General features: G+C 43.6%; 2 protein-coding genes across 4 annotated transcripts; both read right to left on the reverse strand.

The window, feature by feature from the left end:
• Positions 1-1438: 1438 nt before the first annotated feature.
• LOC123997199 (syntaxin-12-like) lies at positions 1439-17789 on the reverse strand. Of its 3 annotated transcripts, none has more exons than XM_046301348.1 (10): positions 17636-17789; positions 16499-16653; positions 15977-16046; positions 11518-11611; positions 10841-10978; positions 10615-10658; positions 10366-10477; positions 9827-9899; positions 9583-9665; positions 1439-2064 (listed from the first exon to the last, which is right to left on the reverse strand). In XM_046301348.1, exons 2-10 carry the CDS (start codon positions 16596-16598, stop codon positions 1972-1974), a joined length of 807 nt encoding a protein of 268 aa, XP_046157304.1. In that variant the 5' UTR covers positions 16599-16653; positions 17636-17789; the 3' UTR covers positions 1439-1971. The 3 variants fall into 3 exon arrangements, with proteins under 3 accessions (XP_046157304.1, XP_046157302.1, XP_046157303.1); XM_046301346.1 differs by having other exon boundaries at positions 10615-10661; XM_046301347.1 differs by having other exon boundaries at positions 10615-10661; positions 16499-16635; positions 17636-17757.
• Positions 17790-20138: 2349 nt separating this feature from the next.
• LOC123997963 (tRNA selenocysteine 1-associated protein 1-like) lies at positions 20139-23423 on the reverse strand. Its single transcript, XM_046302719.1, has 7 exons — positions 23280-23423; positions 22804-22901; positions 22528-22627; positions 22255-22307; positions 21834-21993; positions 21642-21675; positions 20139-21414 (listed from the first exon to the last, which is right to left on the reverse strand). Exons 1-7 carry the CDS (start codon positions 23301-23303, stop codon positions 21269-21271), a joined length of 615 nt encoding a protein of 204 aa, XP_046158675.1. The 5' UTR covers positions 23304-23423; the 3' UTR covers positions 20139-21268.
• Positions 23424-23441: the final 18 nt, after the last annotated feature.

A 23441-nucleotide genomic window follows, 5' to 3' on the forward strand; every position in this document is an offset into this window, starting at 1 on the left:
CTATTACATAATCATATGTAGTAGAAAGCGATGGGTTAGAGGAAGCCTACATAACCAACCCATAAAGTAACATTTAAAATCCATTTATGACCAGCTATTTAAACTTCAACATTGATTTATCCTGCAATAAAATGTAATTTAATTGGTAACATCCATTTTTGTCGTCTTCTAATGCCTCTTAAGAGGAAAGTAATCTAAAAGTAACCGAATGTAATCAGATTACGTTACTGAGTTTGGGTAATCCAAAGGTTAAGTTACTGATTATAATTTTGGACAGGTAACTAGGAACTGTAACGGATAACATATAGAAAGTAACCTAACCAACCCTGATGGTAACTATACCTCTCATGGAACAGTAGTTCTATTACAGGGAGTAACTCCAGGTCCTCAGGTGAAGGGTTTGTTGCGTGCACCTGTAGGTGTAAAAATTATTTTAATAATGACAGTTGCCGAGTGGAGAAAGTATCTTATAGTCCTAGGAGAGTCTGGGAAACTATTGGTTGTATAAGGGCACAAGGCGAGACCCAGATGCAGACACAGAGTCTTTGTTGTTTTTTATAATCCGAAAGGAGTAGGCAAGAGAATGGTCATGGACAGGCAAAAGGTCAAAACCAGTTCTGAGTCCAAGGCAGAAGGGTCAGGCAGGCGGGTACCGAGTGCAGAAAAACAGGGTCAAAACCGGGAAGACTAGAAAAAGAGAATAGAAAACAGGAGCAGTGGAAGAACACGATGGTTGACTTGAAAACATACAAGACGAACTGGCACAGAGAGACAGGAAACACAGGGATAAATACACTGGGGAAAATAAGTGACACCTGGACGGGGTGGAGACAATCACAAGAACAGGTGAAATAGATCAGGGCGTGACAGGTCGCCCTATCTCCTGAGTTAGTTGTCTTGCTGAGTGGTTTTTAATACAGGTTTCTCCCACTCTGGCGATCATTGACTGTAAGGCTGGTGCCGCAGCTGGAATCAGCAGGGCACTGACATCGGGACAAGACCTGTCAAGGCAACACCCATAGGTAATAAACCTGAAGCAGGGGTAAACTAGGCTAGCTCACTAATCACAAGGGAGAGGTGTGAGTCGAGCATGATACAGCCTCCACAATAACCGTCATCACCACTGCAAATCCCCATGACAGTACCATGGACAATGCTCCCTAATCTTGTGCATAGTTAGCAGGACAGTGTCTTATAAACATATAGTAAACATGTTTTATTAAGGTACCAATATGTTAACCAACCTACCACACATCATAAACACTACTGCAAAATTGCAAGACTACTACACGCTTTAGTATATCTTGACTTGTTTAATAGCTAAATAAAAGCATGGTAGACTACAAGATGCTTGTGCACCTTACACGTTGACCTCATAATACAGGCATAACAGCGCCATCTTGTGGAAAGTACATAGCCCTGCGTGCCACAGTCAGGACTCTTTGCACAGTTTATTTTATTAATGAAAGTGAGCATAATAATCATCATCATCATCATCATTTTGTTTGTTGTTTGTGTGCTATCAAAGGAATCCTCCTTATCTCAACTACATCATGTCCTTGTGGTAATAATATAAGACATCTGGAAGAGAATCAGACATTTACAACATGAAGAGAATAGGGAGGCAGAAAATAAACCATATCAAACCGTACATATGGCATTTATATACATACAAACTTAGATAAGACATATTCTAACACAGTAATGTATGTAATGATGACAGAGATGATTTGCATGGCTGACATGGAAGTAAGTGCAGGGCTGTTAGAACAGTTAGTATATCATATATACAGATGGGGAAGAGAATTTATACAATCTATTCCTTACGCCTCTGTCTATATCTTGCTTGAAAGCAGGCACGCACGCACACCCGCACACACATTCACTCACTCAGACGCTCCATTGGAAGCCATTCTAGGCTGTCATTGCGATGTGCCATTAAAATCCTTCCCCGGTGCTCTTCCTGTCCTCTCATTTGATGGCCTGCCAGATGATGATAGCCAGGACGGTGACCACCAGAGACACCACCATGGCCAGCATACACATCCTCTTACGGGACTTCTTCTACGAGGGGAGGGAGCACAAACATGCCGTGATTGGTGATTGGAAATAATAATTTGTTCTTCACTGATTCGCCTGGTTAAATGAAGGACGCTGATCATCGACAGATCATTCGGACTTATCTACATATCAAACACGGCCCATGTTGTGATGGTGTTGTGTTGATACCTGGTAGTAGGGCTGACAAAATAATCGTATAATTGTGTAACCGACAATTATGGACAATAACCTAAAATATTGTCATAGTCGTCTTAATACGTTCATTTTAGGAGGGGGGTTTAAACTTTATTTTCATTTACAAATAGTTCGCCCAATAGCAGTTTTTCATTATTATATGAAGAGGGTAAAGTTATTTTAGGAAAACTTCCTTTCCAAAAGCTCCAAATGGTCAAAACCATTCGTTTTTGAGACAGGGGTATCACCAAAGCTGTGTTGTATTCATTAGGTATAAAAACAACATTAGGTATATTCTCCGTTAGTCAGCACCTCTACAGTCGTGGACAAAAGTTTTGAGAATGACATAAATATTAATTTCCACAAAGTTTGCTGCTTCAGTGTCTTTAGATATTTTTGTCAGATGTTACTATGAAAAACTGAAGTATAATTACAAGCATTTAATAAGTGTCAAAGGCTTTAATTGACAATTACATGAAGTTGATGCAAAGAGTCAATATTTGCAGTGTTGACCCTTTTTTTTCAAGACCTCTGCAATCCGCCCTGGCATACTGTCAATCAACTTCTGGGCCACATCCTGACTGATGGCAGCCCATTCTTGCATAATGCTTGTCAGAATTTGTGGGTTTTTGTTTGTCCACCCGCCTCTTGAGGATTGACCACAAGTTCTCAATGGGATTAAGGTCTGGGGAGTTTCCTGCCTATGGACCCAAAATATCAATGTTTTGTTCCCTGAGCCACTTAGTTATCACCTTTGTCTTATGGCAAGGTGCTTCATCATGCTCGAAAATGCATTGTTTGTCACCAAACTGTTCCTGGATGGTTGGGAGAAGTTGCTCTCTGAGGATGTGTTGGTACCATTCTTTATTCATGGCTGTGTTCTTCGGCAAAATTGTCAGTGAGCCCACTCCCTTGGCTGAGAAGCAACCCCACACATGAATGGTCTCAGGATGCTTTACTGTTGGCATGACACAGGACTGATGGTAGTGCTCACCTTCTCCGAACAAGCTTCTCCGGATGCCCCAAACAATCGGAAAGGGGATTCATCAGAGAAAATTACTTTACCTCAGTCCTCAGCAGTCCAATCCCTGTTCCTTTTGCAGAATATCAGTCTGTCCCTGATGTTTTTCCTGGAGAGAAATGGCTTCTTTGCTGCCCTTCTTTACACCAGACTATCCTCCAAAAGTCTTCGCCTCACTGTGCGTGCAGATGCACTTACACCTGCCTGCTGCCATTCCTGAGCAAGCAGCCAAAACAACTTTAGGAGATGGTCCTGGCGCTTGCTGGACTTTCTTGGGCGCACTGAAGCCTTCTTCACAATAATTGAACCACTCTCCTTGAAGTTCTTGATGATCCGATAAATGGTTTATTTAGGTGCAATATTACTGGCAGCAATATCCTTGCCTGTGAAGCCCTTTTTGTGCAAAGCAATGACGACGGCACGTGTTTCCTTGCAGGTAACCATGGTTGTGTCATGCAGGTGAATGAGGACCCAAAAGCGACTTGGCGAAAACAGAGTATTTAATCCAGTAATAAACTTTACAAAACAAAAAGCATAATACTACTCGTAAAGACGAGAACAGACTGGAGACTTGATCGAGAACTGCAGGTTGCCTCGGGAAGGCACTTGAACCTAGCAGACTCAGACACCTGCTCACCACGCAGCATCTGAGGGAAACACGACACGACAGGGCAAAACATAGACACAGCACGGTGAATTATAGATGAGGATCCGACAGGGCAGGTACGGGAAACAAGGAGAGAAATAGGGACTCTAATCAGGGAAAAGGATCGGGAACAGGTGTGGGAAGACTAAATGATGATTAGGGGAATAGGAACAGCTGGGAGCAGGAACGGAACGATAGAGAGAAGAGAGAGCGAGAGAGTGAGAGAGGGAGGGGGAGAGAGAGGGATAGAAAGAGGGAAAGAACCTAATAAGACCAGCAGAGGGAAACGAATAGAATGGGAAGCACAGGGACAAGACATGATAATAAATGACAAAACATGACAGTACCCCCCACTCACCGAGCGCCTCCTGGCGCACTCGAGGAGGAATCCTGGCGGCAACGGAGGAAATCATCAATGAGTGAACGGTCCAGCACGTCCCGAGACGGAACCCAACTCCTCTCCTCAGGACCGTAACCCTCCCAATCCACTAAGTATTGGTGACCCCGTCCCCGAGAACGCATGTCCATGATCTTATGTACCTTGTAAATAGGTGCGCTCTCGACAAGGACGGGAGGGGGGGGGGGAAGACGAACGGGGGTGCGAAGAAAGGGCTTAACACAGGAGACATGGAAGACAGGATGGACGCGACGAAGATGTCGCGGAAGAAGCAGTCGCACAGCGACAGGATTGACGACCTGGGAAACACGGAACGGACCAATGAACCGCGGAGTCAACTTACGAGAAGCTGTCGTAAGAGGAAGGTTGCGAGTGGAAAGCCACACTCTCTGGCCGCAACAATACCTAGGACTCTTAATCCTGCGTTTATTGGCGGCTCTCACAGTCTGTGCCCTGTAGCGGCAAAGTGCAGACCTCACCCTCCTCCAGGTGCGCTCACAACGTTGGACAAACGCTTGAGCGGAGGGAACGCTGGACTCGGCAAGCTGGGAAGAGAATAGAGGAGGCTGGTAACCCAGACTACTCTGAAACGGAGATAACCCGGTAGCAGACGAAGGAAGCGAGTTGTGAGCGTATTCTGCCCAGGGGAGCTGTTCTGCCCAAGACGCAGGGTTTCTGAAAGAAAGGCTGCGTAGTATGCGACCAATCGTCTGATTGGCCCTCTCTGCTTGACCGTTAGACTGGGGATGAAACCCGGAAGAGAGACTGACGGACGCACCAATCAAACGACAGAACTCCCTCCAAAACTGTGACGTGAATTGCGGGCCTCTGTCTGAAACGGCGTCTAACGGGAGGCCATGAATTCTGAACACATTCTCGATAATGATTTGTGCCGTCTCCTTAGCGGAAGGAAGTTTAGCGAGGGGAATGAAATGTGCCGCCTTAGAGAACCTATCGACAACCGTAAGAATCACAGTCTTCCCCGCAGACAAAGGCAGACCGGTAATGAAGTCTAGGGCGATGTGAGACCATGGTCGAGAAGGAATGGGGAGCGGTCTGAGACGACCGGCAGGAGGAGAGTTACCCGACTTAGTCTGCGCGCAGTCCGAACAAGCAGCCACGAAACGGCGCGTGTCACGCTCCTGAGTCGGCCACCAAAAGCGCTGGCGAATAGACGCAAGAGTGCCTCGAACACCGGGATGACCAGCTAACTTGGCAGAGTGAGCCCACTGAAGAACAGCCAGACGAGTGGAAACAGGAACGAAAAGGAGGTTACTAGGACAAGCGCGCGGCGACGCAGTGTGCGTGAGTGCTTGCTTAACCTGTCTTTCAATTCCCCAGACTGTCAACCCGACAACACGCCCATAAGGAAGAATCCCCTCGGGATCAGTAGAAGCCACAGAAGAACTAAACAGACGGGATAAGGCATCAGGCTTGGTGTTCTTGCTACCCGGACGGTAAGAAATCACAAACTCGAAACGAGCGAAAAACAACGCCCAACGAGCTTGACGGGCATTAAGTCGTTTGGCAGAACGGATGTACTCAAGGTTCTTATGGTCTGTCCAAACGACAAAAGGAACGGTCGCCCCCTCCAACCACTGTCGCCATTCGCCTAGGGCTAAGCGGATGGCGAGCAGTTCACGGTTACCCACATCATAGTTGCGCTCAGATGGCGACAGGCGATGAGAAAAATAAGCGCAAGGATGAACCTTATCGTCAGACTGGAAGCGCTGGGATAGAATGGCTCCCACGCCTACCTCTGAAGCGTCAACCTCGACAATGAATTGTCTAGTGACGTCAGGAGTAACGAGGATAGGAGCGGACGTAAAACGTTCTTTTAGAAGATCAAAAGCTCCCTGGGCGGAACCGGACCACTTAAAACACGTCTTGACAGAAGTAAGAGCTGTGAGAGGGGCAGCAACTTGACCGAAATTACGAATGAAACGCCGATAGAAATTAGCGAAACCTAAAAAGCGCTGCAACTCGACACGTGACCTTGGAACGGGCCAATCACTGACAGCTTGGACCTTAGCGGAATCCATCTGAATGCCTTCAGCGGAAATAACGGAACCGAGAAAAGTAACGGAGGAGACATGAAAAGAGCACTTCTCAGCCTTTACGTAGAGACAATTCTCTAAAAGGCGCTGTAGAACACGTCGAACGTGCTGAACATGAATCTCGAGTGACGGTGAAAAAATCAGGATATCGTCAAGATAGACAAAAACAAAGATGTTCAGCATGTCTCTCAGAACATCATTAACTAATGCCTGAAAAACAGCTGGCGCATTGGCGAGACCAAACGGCAGAACCCGGTACTCAAAATGCCCTAACGGAGTGTTAAACGCCGTTTTCCACTCGTCCCCCTCTCTGATGCGCACGAGATGGTAAGCGTTACGAAGGTCCAACTTAGTAAAGCACCTGGCTCCCTGCAGAATCTCGAAGGCTGATGACATAAGGGGAAGCGGATAACGATTCTTAACCGTTATGTCATTCAGCCCTCGATAATCCACGCAGGGGCGCAGAGTACCGTCCTTCTTCTTAACAAAAATAACCCCGCCCCGGCCGGAGAGGAAGAAGGCACTATGGTACCGGCGTCAAGAGACACAGATAAATAATCCTCGAGAGCCTTACGTTCGGGAGCCGACAGAGAGTATAGTCTACCCCGAGGAGGAGTGGTCCCCGGAAGGAGATCAATACTACAATCATACGACCGGTGAGGAGGAAGGGAGTTGGCTCGGGACCGACTGAAGACCGTGCGCAGATCATGATATTCCTCCGGCACTCCTGTCAAATCGCCAGGTTCCTCCTGAGAAGTGGGGACAGAAGAAATGGGAGGGATGGCAGACATTAAGCACTTCACATGACAAGATACGTTCCAGGATAGGATATAATTACAAGACCAATTAATAGAAGGATTATGACATACTAGCCAGGGATGACCCAAAACAACAGGTGTGAAAGGTGAACGAAAAATCAAAAAAGAAATAGTCTCACTGTGGTTACCAGATACTGTGAGAGTTAAAGGTAGTGTCTCAAATCTGATACTGGGAAGATGACTACCATCTAAGGCAAACATGGGCGTAGGCTTGTCTAACTGTCTGAAAGGAATGTTATGTTTCCGAACCCATGCTTCGTCCATGAAACAACCCTCAGCCCCAGAGTCAATCAAGGCACTGCATGTAGCACCCGAACCGGTCCAGCGTAGATGGACCGACATAGTAGTACAGGATCTAGATGAAGAGACCTGAGTAGTAGCGCTCACCAGTAGCCCTCCGCTTACTGATGGGCTCTGGCCTCTTACTGGACATGAATTAACAAAATGTCCATCAAATCCGCAATAGAGGCACAGGCGGTTGGTGATCCTCCGTTCCCTCTCCTTAGTCGAGATGCGAATCCCTCCCAGCTGCATGGGCTCAGTCTCAGAGCCAGAGGAGGGAGATGGTTGCGATGCGGAGCAGGGAAACACCGTTGATGCGAGCTCTCTTCCACGAGCCTGGTGACGAAGATCTACCCGTCGTTCTATGCGGATGGCGAGAGCAATCAAAGAGTCCACACTGGAAGGAACCTCCCGAGAGAGAATCTCATCTTTGACCACTGTGTGGAGTCCCTCCAGAAAACGAGCGAGCAGCGCCGGCTCGTTCCAGTCACTAGAGGCAGCAAGAGTACGAAACTCTATAGAGTAATCCGTTATGGATCGATCACCTTGGCATAGGGAAGCCAGGACCCTAGAAGCCTCCCCACCAAAAACTGAACGGTCAAAAACCCGAATCATCTCCTCTTTAAAGTTCTGGTAATTGTTAGAACAATCAGCCCTTGCCTCCCAGATAGCTGTGCCCCACTCTCGGGCCCGGCCAGTAAGGAGTGAAATGACGTAAGCAACCCGAGCTCTCTCTCTAGAGTATGTGTTGGGTTGGAGAGAGAACACAATCTCACACTGGGTGAGAAAGGAGCGGCACTCAGTGGGCTGCCCGGAGTAGCAAGGTGGGTTATTAACCCTAGGTTCTGGAGGCTCGGCAGGCCAGGAAGTAACAGGTGGCACGAGACGAAGACTCTGGAACTGTCCAGAGAGGTCGGAAACCTGAGCGGCCAGGTTCTCCACGGCATGGCGAGCAGCAGACAATTCCTGCTCGTGTCTGCCGAGCATGGCTCCTTGGATCTCGACGGCAGTGTTACGAGCGTCTGTAGTCGCTGGGTCCATTCCTCGGTCGGATCCTTCTGTCATGCAGGTGAATGAGGACCCAAAAGCGACTTGGCGAAAACAGAGTATTTAATCCAGTAATAAACTTTACAAAACAAAAAGCATAATACTACTCGTAAAGACGAGAACAGACTGGAGACTTGATCGAGAACTGCAGGTTGCCTCGGGAAGGCACTTGAACCTAGCAGACTCAGACACCTGCTCACCACGCAGCATCTGAGGGAAACACGACACGACAGGGCAAAACATAGACACAGCACGGTGAATTATAGATGAGGATCCGACAGGGCAGGTACGGGAAACAAGGAGAGAAATAGGGACTCTAATCAGGGAAAAGGATCGGGAACAGGTGTGGGAAGACTAAATGATGATTAGGGGAATAGGAACAGCTGGGAGCAGGAACGGAACGATAGAGAGAAGAGAGAGCGAGAGAGTGAGAGAGGGAGGGGGAGAGAGAGGGATAGAAAGAGGGAAAGAACCTAATAAGACCAGCAGAGGGAAACGAATAGAATGGGAAGCACAGGGACAAGACATGATAATAAATGACAAAACATGACAGGTTGACAGAGGAAGAACAATGATTCCCAGCACCACCCTCTTTTTGAAGCTTCCAGTCTGTTATTCGAACTCAATCAGCGTGACAGAGTGATCTCCAACCTTCTCCTCGTCAACACTCACACCTGTGTTAACGAGAGAATCACTGACATGATGCCAGCTGGTCCTTTTGTGGCAGGGCTGAAATGCAGTGGAAATGTTTTGCGGGGATTCAGTTCATTTGCATGACAAAGAGGGACTTTGCAATTAATTGCAATTCATCTGATCACTCTTCATAACATTCTGGAGTATATGCAAATTGCCATTATACAAACTGAGGCAGCAGACTTTGTGAAAATGAATATTTGTGTCATTCTCAAAACTTTTGGCCACGACTGTACACTAAATAATTTTCTCTGGGTGTTTTCTCTCTCTTGTTTTTTTATTAGACTAGTATTCATTAGGTATGCCATAGCTAGTTTTCAAAGATGCATTATAATCTCAAACATTTTTCAATAATGGTGGTCATTCCATAATTGTCACAGCCCTACCTGGTAGTAGGCAGCCCTTTGGAGCTGTCCGGTCCCTCTGTCTACATGGACCTCTGCACTCTCCACGTTAGCCTCAATGCTGTCTGTGAAACAGAGAGGAGAGGAGACACAGTGAAGGACAGGGTCACAGGAGCCAGGACTGATACAGTATCAGATGGAGTTCTAAACCTTCACAGACAGCAACCTTCTGAACCAGCATGTTATAAAACCAGAGAGGGAGAAAATCCATGTCAAATCTACTAACCGATCATCTCTCCCTGGTCGTGGATCATCACTGCCAGGTCCTTAAAGATCTGGTTTACATCCATGATGTCAGACTGGAGGGAGAGGAGAAAGGGAGAAAGTCAACACGAGGGTTAGTTAGCCTGAAGTCCAAATCAAACCCTACTCCCTAGCCCCTACCCCAGTCCTGTCAGATCTACAGGAGTGGCTATACTCAGGAATAGGGGCTAAAGGTCAGGCTATACTGGAGACAGTGGAGGCTGGTGGGAGGAGCTGTAGGAGGATGGGGTCTGTGTAATGGCTGGAATGGAATGAATGGAACGGTATCAAACATGTGGTTTGCATATATTTGATGTGTTTGATATCGTTCCATTCATTCCATTCCAGCCATTACTATGAGCCCATCCTCCTATAGCTCCTCCCACCAGCCTCCACTGTCTAGAGAGTTTGGGCAAAGGGTTGATTTGGAGTTCAACAGTATGCTAAATGACTCAAATGTAAATGTAATATGGCTCTGTGTTTCCTGTATGGAATGTGAGTGGAGCTGGTAGCTGTGAGTACCTCTAGCTGCCTGATGTTGGTCTCTCTCTCCTTGATGACCTCCAGGTCCTCCTCTGTGACCTCTGGCTCCTCCAGCTGCTGGGTCTGACTCTGACTCCAGTCATCATAATCTCTACACACACACACATCAAACACACACACGCACAAACCCACGGACACAGACACACACAAACACACAACTTTGTTACAATTTAACATTTTTATTCTAACAGTATATTTGATAGGATTCTACCTCCACTGTGTACCTACTTTTCAAATGTCACAAGTTGTTCATCGACGTTCCCCTCATCTTCCTGCTGAAATAAAAACAAACCCATCATTGAAGCACTCTCATTCACATTGCATTACACTAATCAGTCATCATACTGTAATATGACAATGAAACAGTGTTTTATTTTGCCTTTCTAATAATACTATTGGTGAGTGACTATGACAGGCGGCTAATTCTAGGCCTATGAGAAAGCAGGGTGTTTACTGTGAGGCGGGACCCGGCCCGGGCCCTGGCCACTGATTCCCTCTCCTTCTCAGCCGCCCGTCGCTGGACTGCCTGGAAGTTGTTGAGCGCTGCAGAGAAGTCATTCATCAGTCGGTCCTTCTGGATCTTCTGCTGTCTCTGGAAGGATCAATCACACAATACAGTAAAGTAGATTAGAGCAGAGTACAGCAAAGTAGAGAGGAGAAGAGTACAGTAGAATAGAGCAGAGTACAGTACAGTACAGTAGAATAGAGCAGAGTACAGTACAGTACAGTAGAATAGAGCAGAGTACAGTACAGTAGAATAGAGCAGAGTACAGTACAGTAGAATAGAGCAGAGTACAGTACAGTACAGTAGAATAGAGTAAAGCAGAGCAGAGTAGTGCAGAGCAGAATAGAATAGATACAGTAGGATATACTGTATAGTGAGATGTCCTCACCAGAGTTAGATATGATTTACACATTTGGGTTGTTAGATAAGATGATATACTGTATCAGGAAATAGAACACAAGAATATCAACATACAGTTAGTTAAAATGTTAGCATTAGTAGGACTTTGATGTAGCCTGGTCCCAGATATGCTTACACAAACAGATCAGGGGCCAGTCCATAGATGTGGAATTCTTCCAAAGAACTATAAAACATATACAGTATCGATGCATGTAACTTCCACTCACCTGTTCCTTGGGAGGGAGAGGCAGGGAGCCCAGATCTTTCAGGTGTCTGTTGGTCTCTTTGGCCAGCTGGTTGGTGTAGTGCTGTACCTGTTGGCTGTGAGTAGCAAACACACACACACACACATTCATATATTTCATTAGTGATGCGCTTGTTGTCCCCATCAGTGGTGGAAAAGGCTAAGTGTTGAAGTAGTCAGTTAGTGTTAGTAGTTACTTAGTTACTGAATAGCAGTCAGTAGTAATAGTCAGCAGTAGTGTCAGTAGTACTGAATAGCAGTCAGTAGTAATAGTCAGCAGTAGTGTCAGTAGTACTGAATAGCAGTCAGTAGTAATAGTCAGCAGTAGTGTCAGTAGTACTGAATAGAAGTCAGTAATAATAGTCAGCAGTAGTGTCAGTAGTACTGAATAGCAGTCAGTAGTAATAGTCAGCAGTAGTGTTAGTAGTACTGAATAGCAGTCAGTAGTAATAGTCAGCAGTAGTGTCAGTAGTACTGAATAGCAGTAGTACTGAATAGCAGTAGTACTGAATAGCAGTCAGTAGTAATAGTCAGCAGTAGTGTCAGTAGTACTGAATAGCAGTCAGTAGTAATAGTCAGCAGTAGTGTCAGTAGTACTGAATAGCAGTCAGTAGTAATAGTCAGCAGTAGTGTCAGTAGTACTGAATAGCAGTCAGTAGTAATAGGCAGCAGTAGTGTCAGTAGTACTGAATAGCAGTCAGTAGTAATAGTCAGTAGTACTGAATAGCAGTCAGTAGTAATAGTCAGCAGTAGTGTCAGTAGTACTGAATAGCAGTCAGTAGTAATAGTCAGTAGTACTGAATAGCAGTCAGTAGTAATAGTCAGCAGTAGTGTCAGTAGTACTGAATAGTAGTCAGTAGTAATAGTCAGCAGTAGTGTCAGTAGTACTGAATAGCAGTCAGTAGTAATAGTCAGCAGTAGTGTCAGTAGTACTGAATAGTCAGTAGTACTGAATAGCTGTCAGTAGTAATAGTCAGCAGTAGTGTCAGTAGTACTGAATAGCAGTCAGTAGTAATAGTCAGCAGTAGTGTCAGTAGTACTGAATAGCAGTAGTACTGAATAGCAGTAGTACTGAATAGCAGTCAGTAGTAATAGTCAGCAGTAGTGTCAGTAGTACTGAATAGCAGTCAGTAGTAATAGTCAGCAGTAGTGTCAGTAGTACTGAATAGCAGTCAGTAGTAAAAGTCAGCAGTAGTGTCAGTAGTACTGAATAGCAGTCATCAGTAATAGTCAGCAGTAGTGTCAGTAGTACTAAATAGCAGTCAGTAGTAATAGTCAGTAGTACTGAATAGCAGTCAGTAGTAATAGTCAGCAGTAGTGTCAGTAGTACTGAATAGCAGTCAGTAGTAATAGTCAGCAGTAGTGTCTATAGTACTGAATAGCAGTCAGTAGTAATAGTCAGCAGTAGTGTCAGTAGTACTGAATAGCAGTCAGTAGTAATAGTCAGCAGTAGTGTCAGTAGTACTGAATTGCAGTCAGTAGTAATAGTCAGCAGTAGTGTCAGTAGTACTGAATAGCAGTCAGTAGTAATAGTCAGCAGTAGTGTCAGTAGTACTGAATAGCAGTCAGTAGTAATAGTCAGCATTAGTGTCAGTAGTACTGAATAGCAGTCAGTAGTAATAGTCAGCAGTAGTGTCAGTAGTACTGAATAGCAGTCAGTAGTAATAGTCAGCAGTAGTGTCAGTAGTACTGGATAAGAGCATCTGCTAAATGACTTAAATGTAAATGTAAATGTAGTGTCAGTAGTACTGAATAGCAGTCAGTAGTAATAGTCAGCAGTAGTGTCAGTAGTACTGAATAGCAGTCAGTAGTAATAGTCAGCAGTAGTGTCAGGAGTACTGAATAGCAGTCAGTAGTAATAGTCAGCAGTAATGTCAGTAGTACTGAATAGCAGTCAGTAGTAATAGTCAGCAGTAGTGTCAGTAGTACTGAATAGCAGTCAGTAGTAATAGTCAGCAGTAGTGTCAGTAGTACTGAATAGCAGTCAGTAGTAATAGTCAGTAGTACTGAATAGCAGTCAGTAGTAATAGTCAGCAGTAGTGTCAGTAGTACTGAATAGCAGTCAGTAGTAATAGTCAGCAGTAGTGTCAGTAGTACTGAATAGCAGTCAGTAGTAATAGTCAGCAGTAGTGTCAGTAGTACTGAATAGCAGTCAGTAGTAATAGTCAGCAGTAGTGTCAGTAGTACTGAATAGCAGTCAGTAGTAATAGTCAGTAGTACTGAATAGCAGTCAGTAGTAATAGTCAGCAGTAGTGTCAGTAGTACTGAATAGCAATCAGTAGTAATAGTCTGTAGTACTGAATAGCAGTCAGTAGTAATAGTCAGCAGTAGTGTCAGTAGTACTGAATAGCAGTCAGTAGTAATAGTCAGCAGTAGTGTCAGTAGTACTGAATAGTCAGTAGTACTGAATAGCTGTCAGTAGTAATAGTCAGCAGTAGTGTCAGTAGTACTGAATAGCAGTCAGTAGTAATAGTCAGCAGTAGTGTCAGTAGTACTGAATAGCAGTAGTACTGAATAGCAGTCAGTAGTAATAGTCAGCAGTAGTGTCAGTAGTACTGAATAGCAGTCAGTAGTAATAGTCAGCAGTAGTGTCAGTAGTACTGAATAGCAGTCAGTAGTAAAAGTCAGCAGTAGTGTCAGTAGTACTGAATAGCAGTCATCAGTAATAGTCAGCAGTAGTGTCAGTAGTACTGAATAGCAGTCAGTAGTAATAGTCAGTAGTACTGAATAGCAGTCAGTAGTAATAGTCAGCAGTAGTGTCTATAGTACTGAATTGCAGTCAGGAGTAATAGTCAGCAGTAGTGTCAGTAGTACTGAATAGCAGTCAGTAGTAATAGTCAGCAGTAGTGTCAGTAGTACTGAATAGCAGTCAGTAGTAATAGTCAGCAGTAGTGTCAGTAGTACTGAATAGTCAGTAGTACTGAATAGCTGTCAGTAGTAATAGTCAGCAGTAGTGTCAGTAGTACTGAATAGCAGTCAGTAGTAATAGTCAGCAGTAGTGTCAGTAGTACTGAATAGCAGTAGTACTGAATAGCAGTCAGTAGTAATAGTCAGCAGTAGTGTCAGTAGTACTGAATAGCAGTCAATAGTAATAGTCAGCAGTAGTGTCAGTAGTACTGAATAGCAGTCAGTAGTAAAAGTCAGCAGTAGTGTCAGTAGTACTGAATAGCAGTCATCAGTAATAGTCAGCAGTAGTGTCAGTAGTACTGAATAGCAGTCAGTAGTAATAGTCAGCAGTAGTGTCAGTAGTACTGAATAGCAGTCAGTAGTAATAGTCAGCAGTAGTGTCAGTAGTACTGAATAGCAGTCAGTAGTAATAGTCAGCAGTAGTGTCAGTAGTACTGAATAGCAGTCAGTAGTAATAGTCAGCAGTAGTGTCAGTAGTACTGAATAGCAGTCAGTAGTGATAGTCAGCAGTAGTGTCAGTAGTACTGAATAGCAGTAGTACTGAATAGCAGTCAGTAGTAATAGTCAGCAGTAGTGTCAGTAGTACTGAATAGCAGTCAGTAGTAATAGTCAGCAGTAGTGTCAGTAGTACTGAATAGCAGTCAGTAGTAATAGTCAGCAGTAGTGTCAGTAGTACTGAATAGCAGTCAGTAGTAATAGTCAGCAGTAGTGTCAGTAGTACTGAATAGCAATAAGTAGTAATAGTCAGCAGTAGTGTCAGTAGTACTGAATAGCAGTCAGTAGTAATAGTCAGCAGTAGTGTCAGTAGTACTGAATAGCAGTCAGTAGTAATAGTCAGCAGTAGTGTCAGTAGTACTGAATAGCAGTCAGTAGTAATAGTCAGCAGTAGTGTCAGTAGTACTGAATAGCAGTCAGTAGTAATAGTCAGCAGTAGTGTCAGTAGTACTGAATAGCAATAAGTAGTAATAGTCAGCAGTAGTGTCAGTAGTACTGAATAGCAGTCAGTAGTAATAGTCAGCAGTAGTGTCAGTAGTACTGAATAGCAGTCAGTAGTAATAGTCAGCAGTAGTGTCAGTAGTACTGAATAGCAGTCAGTAGTAATAGTCAGCAGTAGTGTCAGTAGTACTGAATAGCAGTCAGTAGTAATAGTCAGCAGTAGTGTCAGTAGTACTGAATAGCAGTCAGTAGTAATAGTCAGCAGTAGTGTCAGTAGTACTGAATAGCAATAAGTAGTAATAGTCAGCAGTAGTGTCAGTAGTACTGAATAGCAGTCAGTAGTAATAGTCAGCAGTAGTGTCAGTGGTACTGAATAGCAGTCAGTAATAATAGTCAGCAGTAGTGTCAGTAGTACTGAATAGCAGTCAGTAGTAAAAGTCAGCAGTAGTGTCAGTAGTACTGAATAGCAGTCATCAGTAATAGTCAGCAGTAGTGTCAGTAGTACTGAATAGCAGTCAGTAGTAATAGTCAGCAGTAGTGTCAGTGGTACTGAATAGCAGTCAGTAATAATAGTCAGCAGTAGTGTCAGTAGTACTCACAGTCTGTCCTGCAGCTCTGGGGTCTCTTGCCTCGTCCCCATCTGGTACAGCATGTTTTTGATCTGCCCAGCTGTATAGCAAAACAAACACTGAGGTGAGCTGAACTTAGAGAAGGGGGAACTGAGAAAGCAGGATAGACCAACTCTTCTCTCTCTTTATCTCACTCTCTCTCTAAATAGAGCACTATATACTGTAGGCATACTCAGGCTATTCTTGTCTCAGAAGTTCATTTTTTTAAACTTCAGACACCTCTGCCTAATATTAGTTAATTCAAGAGATGAGATCAGAAGTAGGTGGAGGACACAAATAGACCCAAAACATCATGCCTCCTAGACTTATTTGTGATAGTCAATTGTCCAAAGTGTGGGTGTCTGGTGTTAGGGTAGGTTGTAGAATAGAATATGCCTACTTTCTGGTGTTAGTGTAGGTTATATACCATATAGGGAAATGTGCATTGTAACATGTCACTCGCAGCAGTAGAACATTGGGTTCTGTCACTGTCTTGTTCATTTCACCACTCACTGTTCTGTGTGATTTTCTGGATGTTGACACTGCATGTCTGGGTGAGGTTGCTGAAGTCTCGTGGCTGCGAGTGGTAGCTGTCTGTTCTCCCGTATGACATCCTTGCTCCTGGCGTCTGTCACACTCCGTAGTGGGGACTGAATTGTTGGACACACCTGTCATACAGTCACATATAGCAGCCTTCATATATTCAAAAAATCACCATTGTCAGAGTGCATATAATATCATCACTTGACGCTACATAAGACTAAGTAAGGATGGAAAGACAGAGATAGTTGTGGTTTATCCTCCATCCGACCACATTGGTGGGCTATAATATATCGACTACTTACAGTGCACATTGCCGCATAGGCTAGGCCACATTTCGTCATGAGCGCAGGTTGTTTACAATCGGAGCGAAGGTTCAGCAGAGCCGACTGTAGGCTGGCTATCCATGTGCACATGATAAAAATACCATTCTATTTGGCGCGCTACTTCATTGTAATAGCCCAAATAACAGTAGCTTGCTGTTGCACAAAAAATATCCCAGGAACGTTATTTAGCGGGTCAAACATGACCAAGATATGAGATCACGTTATAATTTTAACTGATTATTAATTACACAATTCTGTGAGCTGCTCATTTCATGATTGTAGGCTATGGTATAGCCCAATTGAACATGAATGACTATTTAAGAATAGCCTCGGTCTAACACTATTATTCAGCCATAACATCTGAAATATCAGCTAAAAACTATAAAGTGACAGCGACAAGCCTGCATTGCATTAAACATTTTTTATGGAGAGCCTTCAGTCAGTCTGACATACTCATATAGGCTATTGGTTTCAATGGGTTGTGTAAGCATATAGGCCACTAGGCTAATTCAAATCGAAAGGCAGAAGACAAGCATTCAATTTAATTAAGAAAACAGCTACAGCTACACAGAAACAACTGTAACCTGTTCCATACTATGTGTTGAACGCTGTAGATACAACGTAGCCTACCTATCCAGTTGAATCACTGACAGTTATAGGCACTGGCAGTCGCAACGTAGCCTACTTTCTGGGTGGTTTTTACCAGTGTAGACAATCAACATAAATCTGTTTTCTACTTACATATGTAAAATGGTTGATCAAATATTATGATAAAAACCCTTACTTTTCAATGCGATTGCAGTATAATGCGTCGTTTCCCGTTTATGTCTCCGTATTATGAGATTTCATCTAAGACCGAGCCCATAATGCGACGTCACACGTTGGTTGTTGGTCACAGTAATTCAGTGTGCGATTTCAGTGTGCGATTGTGATGTGATTGTGTCAAAATCGCTACTCTGATCATATTCTGAGGCAGCAGACAAAAACTCATAGGCTGAAACAACATACTAGATCTGTACTAAATAAGTAAAATAGTAACCTCGGGTCAAGTGTATCCCTATAGAAAAGTAACTCATTTTATGAATTCTGATTTGTTTATGTTAGGTTATAGGCTACTTTCTCTGTTTATGAGAGATTCGTATCTCTGATATGAGGGTTGGGATATGATTGGAGTGCAACATCTGTCACTCAGTCCTAAAATCTAGGTCAACATAACTAAGGATAGAATAACTAAGCCTTTTGGTTTAATAGAGACCAGCAGTAGTAGGCTGACCTGTGCCTGTCCCATGACTTTCACACTGCTTCTTATAATGGATCCCAAAGGCTGCTGCACTGAGCTTCACTCACATGACCAGCCGGTGTCAGGCCCATTAGTAGGACATGAACAGATTGAGTGGGTAGGATTTTGCAACATGGTCTCAGAGCATTTTGTATTATTCTGTAAGTAAATATGTGACACTCCATTCAGTCAAAATGCACTGACTTTTTAAATCATGACTTAAAAAACATAAGCCTATGCAACATTAACCAATTAAAACAGTACTGTAGCAATGAGGTTTGTGCAGTAGGCTATAGGCCCAATACATCATCACTGCGTATTGGCAATGCTGGAATTGCCCTGCCAATGTTGTTATTCTCAGACCATTTTGGTTGGGGAAAAACAGGTGGATGATCAACTTGTTGTATTACTCCTCCGCTAAGTGAGCATAATATACATTTATTGGACTGATGGCCTACATCTGACGGTCAATCTGAGGGGAAGGACCAGCGGTGAGACTGCCTCTCATCCGACTCATTGTCCCTCTGTCCTCCTTCCCCTCAGACTGACCATCAGATGAGTAAAGAGGACAGTCTTCCAGCTGATGGCAAAACTCAAGTCACACTGCATTATTTCTGCCTCATGCACCAATTCATGGTGTTAATCCTTTGACCAGAGAAAGTGAAATATTCCTCGATATTAAAAAAGATAAGACGCTAATAATAACAACCCAAGTTTATCGGAACACTTTGCAAAACTCATTCATTGCAGCTGCAGTACTGTTTGTAGCGTTTGGAAGTAGGGCGAACGCACATTTAATGGCTTATAGCGGTTTTGAACAAAGTGTTGACAGTGCTGAATAACAACTTAAACATGAACTTACACGTTAAAACAGCAGCTCTTTACTGTATCTGTTTTCTCTCTCTAGTCATGGTTGTAAAAGTTTTTAAATGTCAGTATCAACTTTGCCTTGCGTTCGATGCTTCTATTTTTCCAGTCTATGGCTCGATAAACTGTGCAGACACAGTAATCTGAGCCATTTGACTGGCAAACTGTAGGCCTATGGATGCACTTGATTCGCTCTCTGGGCCTGCCGGGTAGGCAGAGTTCTGCCTTCAGACACATGAAATGGTTCAAAATGGGAACACTTTGCCTTCCCGGTGCTAGGGCTGTTGAATCAAGTGCACCTACCGCCAACAGCGTGAAACAAATACAAAAAAACAGGAACACAAGGCTTTATCGTTGGCATTTTTACAGAAATGTTTGGTGATCGACTAGGAATGCCTTGTAGATTGACCGGTTGGTGACCACTGATTTAGTATATGTTACGTTTCATATGGTATGTATTAATTTGTTAATGTTCATCATCCATTTCGTATGTTACCAATTAAAAAACGTACAATATGTTGCGAATTTGCAAAACATATGATATGTTACAAATTCCAATTTGTTGTGGCTAACGCTAATGTTAGCTAGCTCTAGGGGTTAAGGGTAGGAGAAGGGCTAGCTAAAAGGATTAAGGTTAGGGGAAGGATTAGCTAAAAGGATTAAGGTTAGGGGAAGGGTTAGCTAACAAGCTAAGTAGTTGCTAATTTGCTAAAAATGCTAAAGTTGTCCATGATGACATTTGAACATGCAACTTTCAGGTTGCTAGACATTCACATTATCCACCCACCCACCCATCCCGACCAACCTACTTTCATTTTTGCCATAAGAACCCTTCTATGTGAACATACCAAACTAAACATAATATACTCATTTGAGTGTCCCGGATGTACGTATACTATGCTACATCTAGTCTATGAGAACAGTCTGCAACGATAGACACTCTCTGGGGCTGGGTGTGTGGAATGACTGAGGTAGCTGGATGCAACCCGAATGGCTCTGTTTCACTTCAGGATTCTGATTCCAGCCTATAATTGAGGAGGATTCTAGGACGGAATACCCCCCCTCAAGACATAGCTACACTCCTGAAAAATAACAAATTAAAAGACAAAAAAATGCAATAAATTCACAACCAAATATGTTATATAATTAATTAAATGTATCAAAATGAGCTTTTAATACATGTCAGTCTCAGAGCATCAATGTCACATGTATTTATCTTCAAAAGCAAGACATATGAACACTGGTGATGTGAGCTTGTAGATACGGATATTCTTTGCTGTAGTCAGCATGTGGTCTCGGAGCTAATTAACACTGAAAGAGCTGATCTGATACTGTATTTCTACTACAGTAATATGAGGTGATCCGTAGACTAGCATTAAAGAATACCATCATATCCTGCTAAACAGGACATTCCATTTGACATTGATGAAACAGTTCCACTTTATAATAACTTTAATGAATAAGCATTCATAAACTACTTAAAGTATTTCATTATATGAAAACACGAAAAAGCATATATATGAATTTATGAAGCATTTATAACGTATTATTCATGTAAGTTATTATAAAGTGCGACTGATGAATTGAGAATGAATACACGCACCTCCACATTGTCTTCTGTTGAAGAATATTTACACAAAGCAGAATCAACAATCCTGTCTGTACCACAGCTTTCAAATTATAACATGGAGGAGAAAGGTTTAAAACACCCACTACACAGTCTTCCACTCCACAATAAAAAGCAAGTGACCCTAGATAGATAATCAATAGGTTGAATAGGGTGTCGAATAGGGATAATATATTTCAATCTTATTCTATTTTCCAGTGTGGACAATGAATATGAAAAGGAAGCTATGTGAGGGAGGGAAAAGACAGAGGCTCATACTCGCACTGCGGTCCTTTAAGATGATTACAAAGACATCAAGCACCGAAACAAGCCTGTTCATTGGGCAATCAATTGGAACAAAACCAGTGCCCAATAACCCAAAAGAAATGAGTGGAGGTGAGCAATAAAAATTCAAACATGAGGGGAGCATCCTTTCAGTCACTGGAGCTGGGTTCACACAAATCACACGAATCATACACTGTGGTCTGTTCGCTTAGCTTAGCCCATTGCAAGAGTACCATACACTGAAGACCAGCTACTCTTGGCAGGCAGGACGAGATGCCTTTACCCTTTGAACCTTCACACTGGGCTGTTCCAAACAATCCACATCGAGAGGTTGAGAGAGTCTGACTGTTGCTGTCTGTCGACCAGGGGGTCTGCTAGCTCTACTGTGCCTTGGATGGTGCAACAGCAGTAGGACCAGGAGGCTCCAGGGCAGGCCAGTGGCAGTCTGTGAGGGCATCATACAGCTCCTCACTCTCCTCCATGTACTGCCTGTTGGCAGCCACCACATCCAATGCCACCATGGGGTCTGCAGGAGGCACACACACAAGGCACACAGTAAGAACACACAGTCAGGCACACAGACAAAGGGGCACAGCCCGAGAGCCTTAAAGATCAGACAGACTGGACAGTTTGAAGGCTATACTCCAGGCCTGGGTTCAATACATTATGTCAAATAGTGTCAAATACTTAAGCTGCTTTTTTGAGAGCGAAATGAGAAAGAAAGAGAGAAATGAAAGAAAACAGAGCACTCACACTCCAGTCCATCATCTTCAGTCTCCCCATAACCCTAAAACAAACAAAAAAGGTCTTTACTCACAACAGCCATACCCTAACCCTGAGAACCACAGTTATTAACCTCTAACATCACATATTCAGTGGTCATTAGAATGGTACAGCTTATTTATATGTAAAGAAGGGTAGAGTAGAGGGGGTGGGAGAACACACCTGGTTGCTATAGTCATAGTGGTTGTAGTTGTAACCTCCGTAGCTGTCTGTGTTCTGGTCATAGCCCCAGTTGGAGTAGTAGTCAGGGTACTGTTGGTAGTACTGGTTGTTGTTGTTGTACGAGTATGGCTGACTGTACCTGTTGTCTGAGTAACCACCTCTGTTTTTACAGGAAAGAAAAATATCACGTTTATTCATAAAGGTTATTAAAAATCAATATGCTATTAATAATGAGTAATGAATGAAACGTGTGGATTATTTGGGATATGTCCTACATCTGTGATGGGAGACAACAACTTGAACATACCAAACAAATGGAGTAAAAGTGTCTTCTTTCATCTACACACAACTACCTTTACTGTATGAAGGGAGGCTCTGTTAGTCCCTGGACAAAGTCAGTTCAGTGGCATGCAGTACATACCTGTTCTCTCCTTGCCTTCCGTACGTGGCGCGGTTTAGTTTGAACCTCTTTGGCTGTAGAGAAGAGAGTGTTTTGTTCAGAATGGATTATTCCAGACGTTATTTATCTCTAATAAAGTTAATGGGTATATCAATAGTTCACCATATGCCCTATACATATCCAATCCTCTCAGAGTGCCTGAAATAGGTGTAGTAGGTAGGGGCTATGGGTTGATTCGGGATTGGAAATCAATGTGGAATCCTTAAGTGCTGTGTGTATGTGGTGGCCCTGTACCGGTGTGGCTCCAGGGAGAGGCTTCCCGTTAACTTTCCTGAGACACCTCTCAGCAGTGGCCTCGTCTGCCAGCTCAACAAAGCAATAGCCTGCCGCACCCCTAGACAAGGTGGAGAAGGACCAAAACACATAGGTGTCGTGTTTGATCGTTGTGCAATTTATTGTTATTGAATAGTGATAGTAATACAGTAGCTACAAGACATCCCCAAAGACAAAAAAAAGTCTGCATCAGTCATAACCCTTCTATTGTAGTAGCCTAATGTTCTCCCGTCTTACCAGTTCATTTTGTTCCGGATGATTCTCACCCCCACCACAAGCTCTCCCATGGTGGCGAATGCACGAGAGATGAACTTCTCGTCCATATAAGGCTCTAACTACAGGGGATGAGAGAAAAACACTAAGTTTAACAGAAACCCTATACTCTAGCTAGCTACTGTAAGTTGCCTACACTCTGTACTCTACACTCTAGCTAGCTAGCTACATTCAACTGAACATATTCTCAAACGTTCAGGGTCACTGACTTGGTGTGGTCTTTATCACCTGGAAATGACAGTCTTCACTAGACTAGCGGCTCTTTGGGGCTTGTCAGTGAGGGTGCATCTATTAGCTAACGAGCTAGTTGTTATCACAGTGGTCGCACTGAGGGGAGGTAACACTAGCTATCCTAAAGTGGGAGTCACACAAGAGCTAGGATATGCTAATGCTAGTTTTCTATGCATGCAACGTTGTTATAATAACATATCAGGACTTACGTTACCCATCCATAAGCAACTCATTTTGTTTACAATTTTAGTTCACCAACGTAAACACAGCTTCATAACACAAGCTGCGATTGTTGCAAATCTGCAGACTGCCATCTAGAGGATTGGTGGTTGGGGGTGTTCCTTTTACTGTTGCATTGTGGGATAGTAAAG

This window comes from Oncorhynchus gorbuscha, linkage group LG15, assembly GCF_021184085.1.
Source record: "Oncorhynchus gorbuscha isolate QuinsamMale2020 ecotype Even-year linkage group LG15, OgorEven_v1.0, whole genome shotgun sequence".
In the NCBI taxonomy this organism is placed as follows: Eukaryota; Metazoa; Chordata; class Actinopteri; order Salmoniformes; family Salmonidae; genus Oncorhynchus; species Oncorhynchus gorbuscha.

Bases quoted from the DNA above. Each gene is read 5' to 3' on its own strand.
- LOC123997199 (XM_046301346.1), bottom strand. From the start codon at position 16,598: ATGTCATACGGGAGAACAGACAGCTACCACTCGCAGCCACGAGACTTC. The intron at 11,612-15,976 runs GTGAGTACTACT...TGCTACTCACAG, and splicing joins CCAGAGCTGCAGGACAGACT to CCAACAGGTACAGCACTACA. The intron at 10,478-10,614 runs GTAGGTACACAG...GTGTGTGTGTAG, and splicing joins CAACTTGTGACATTTGAAAA to AGATTATGATGACTGGAGTC.
- LOC123997963 (XM_046302719.1), bottom strand. From the start codon at position 23,303: ATGAGTTGCTTATGGATGGGTAAC. The intron at 22,308-22,527 runs GTACAGGGCCAC...TCTTCTCTACAG, and splicing joins CTCTCCCTGGAGCCACACCG to CCAAAGAGGTTCAAACTAAA. The intron at 21,676-21,833 runs GTGTGTTCTCCC...TGTTTGTTTTAG, and splicing joins ACTATGACTATAGCAACCAG to GGTTATGGGGAGACTGAAGA.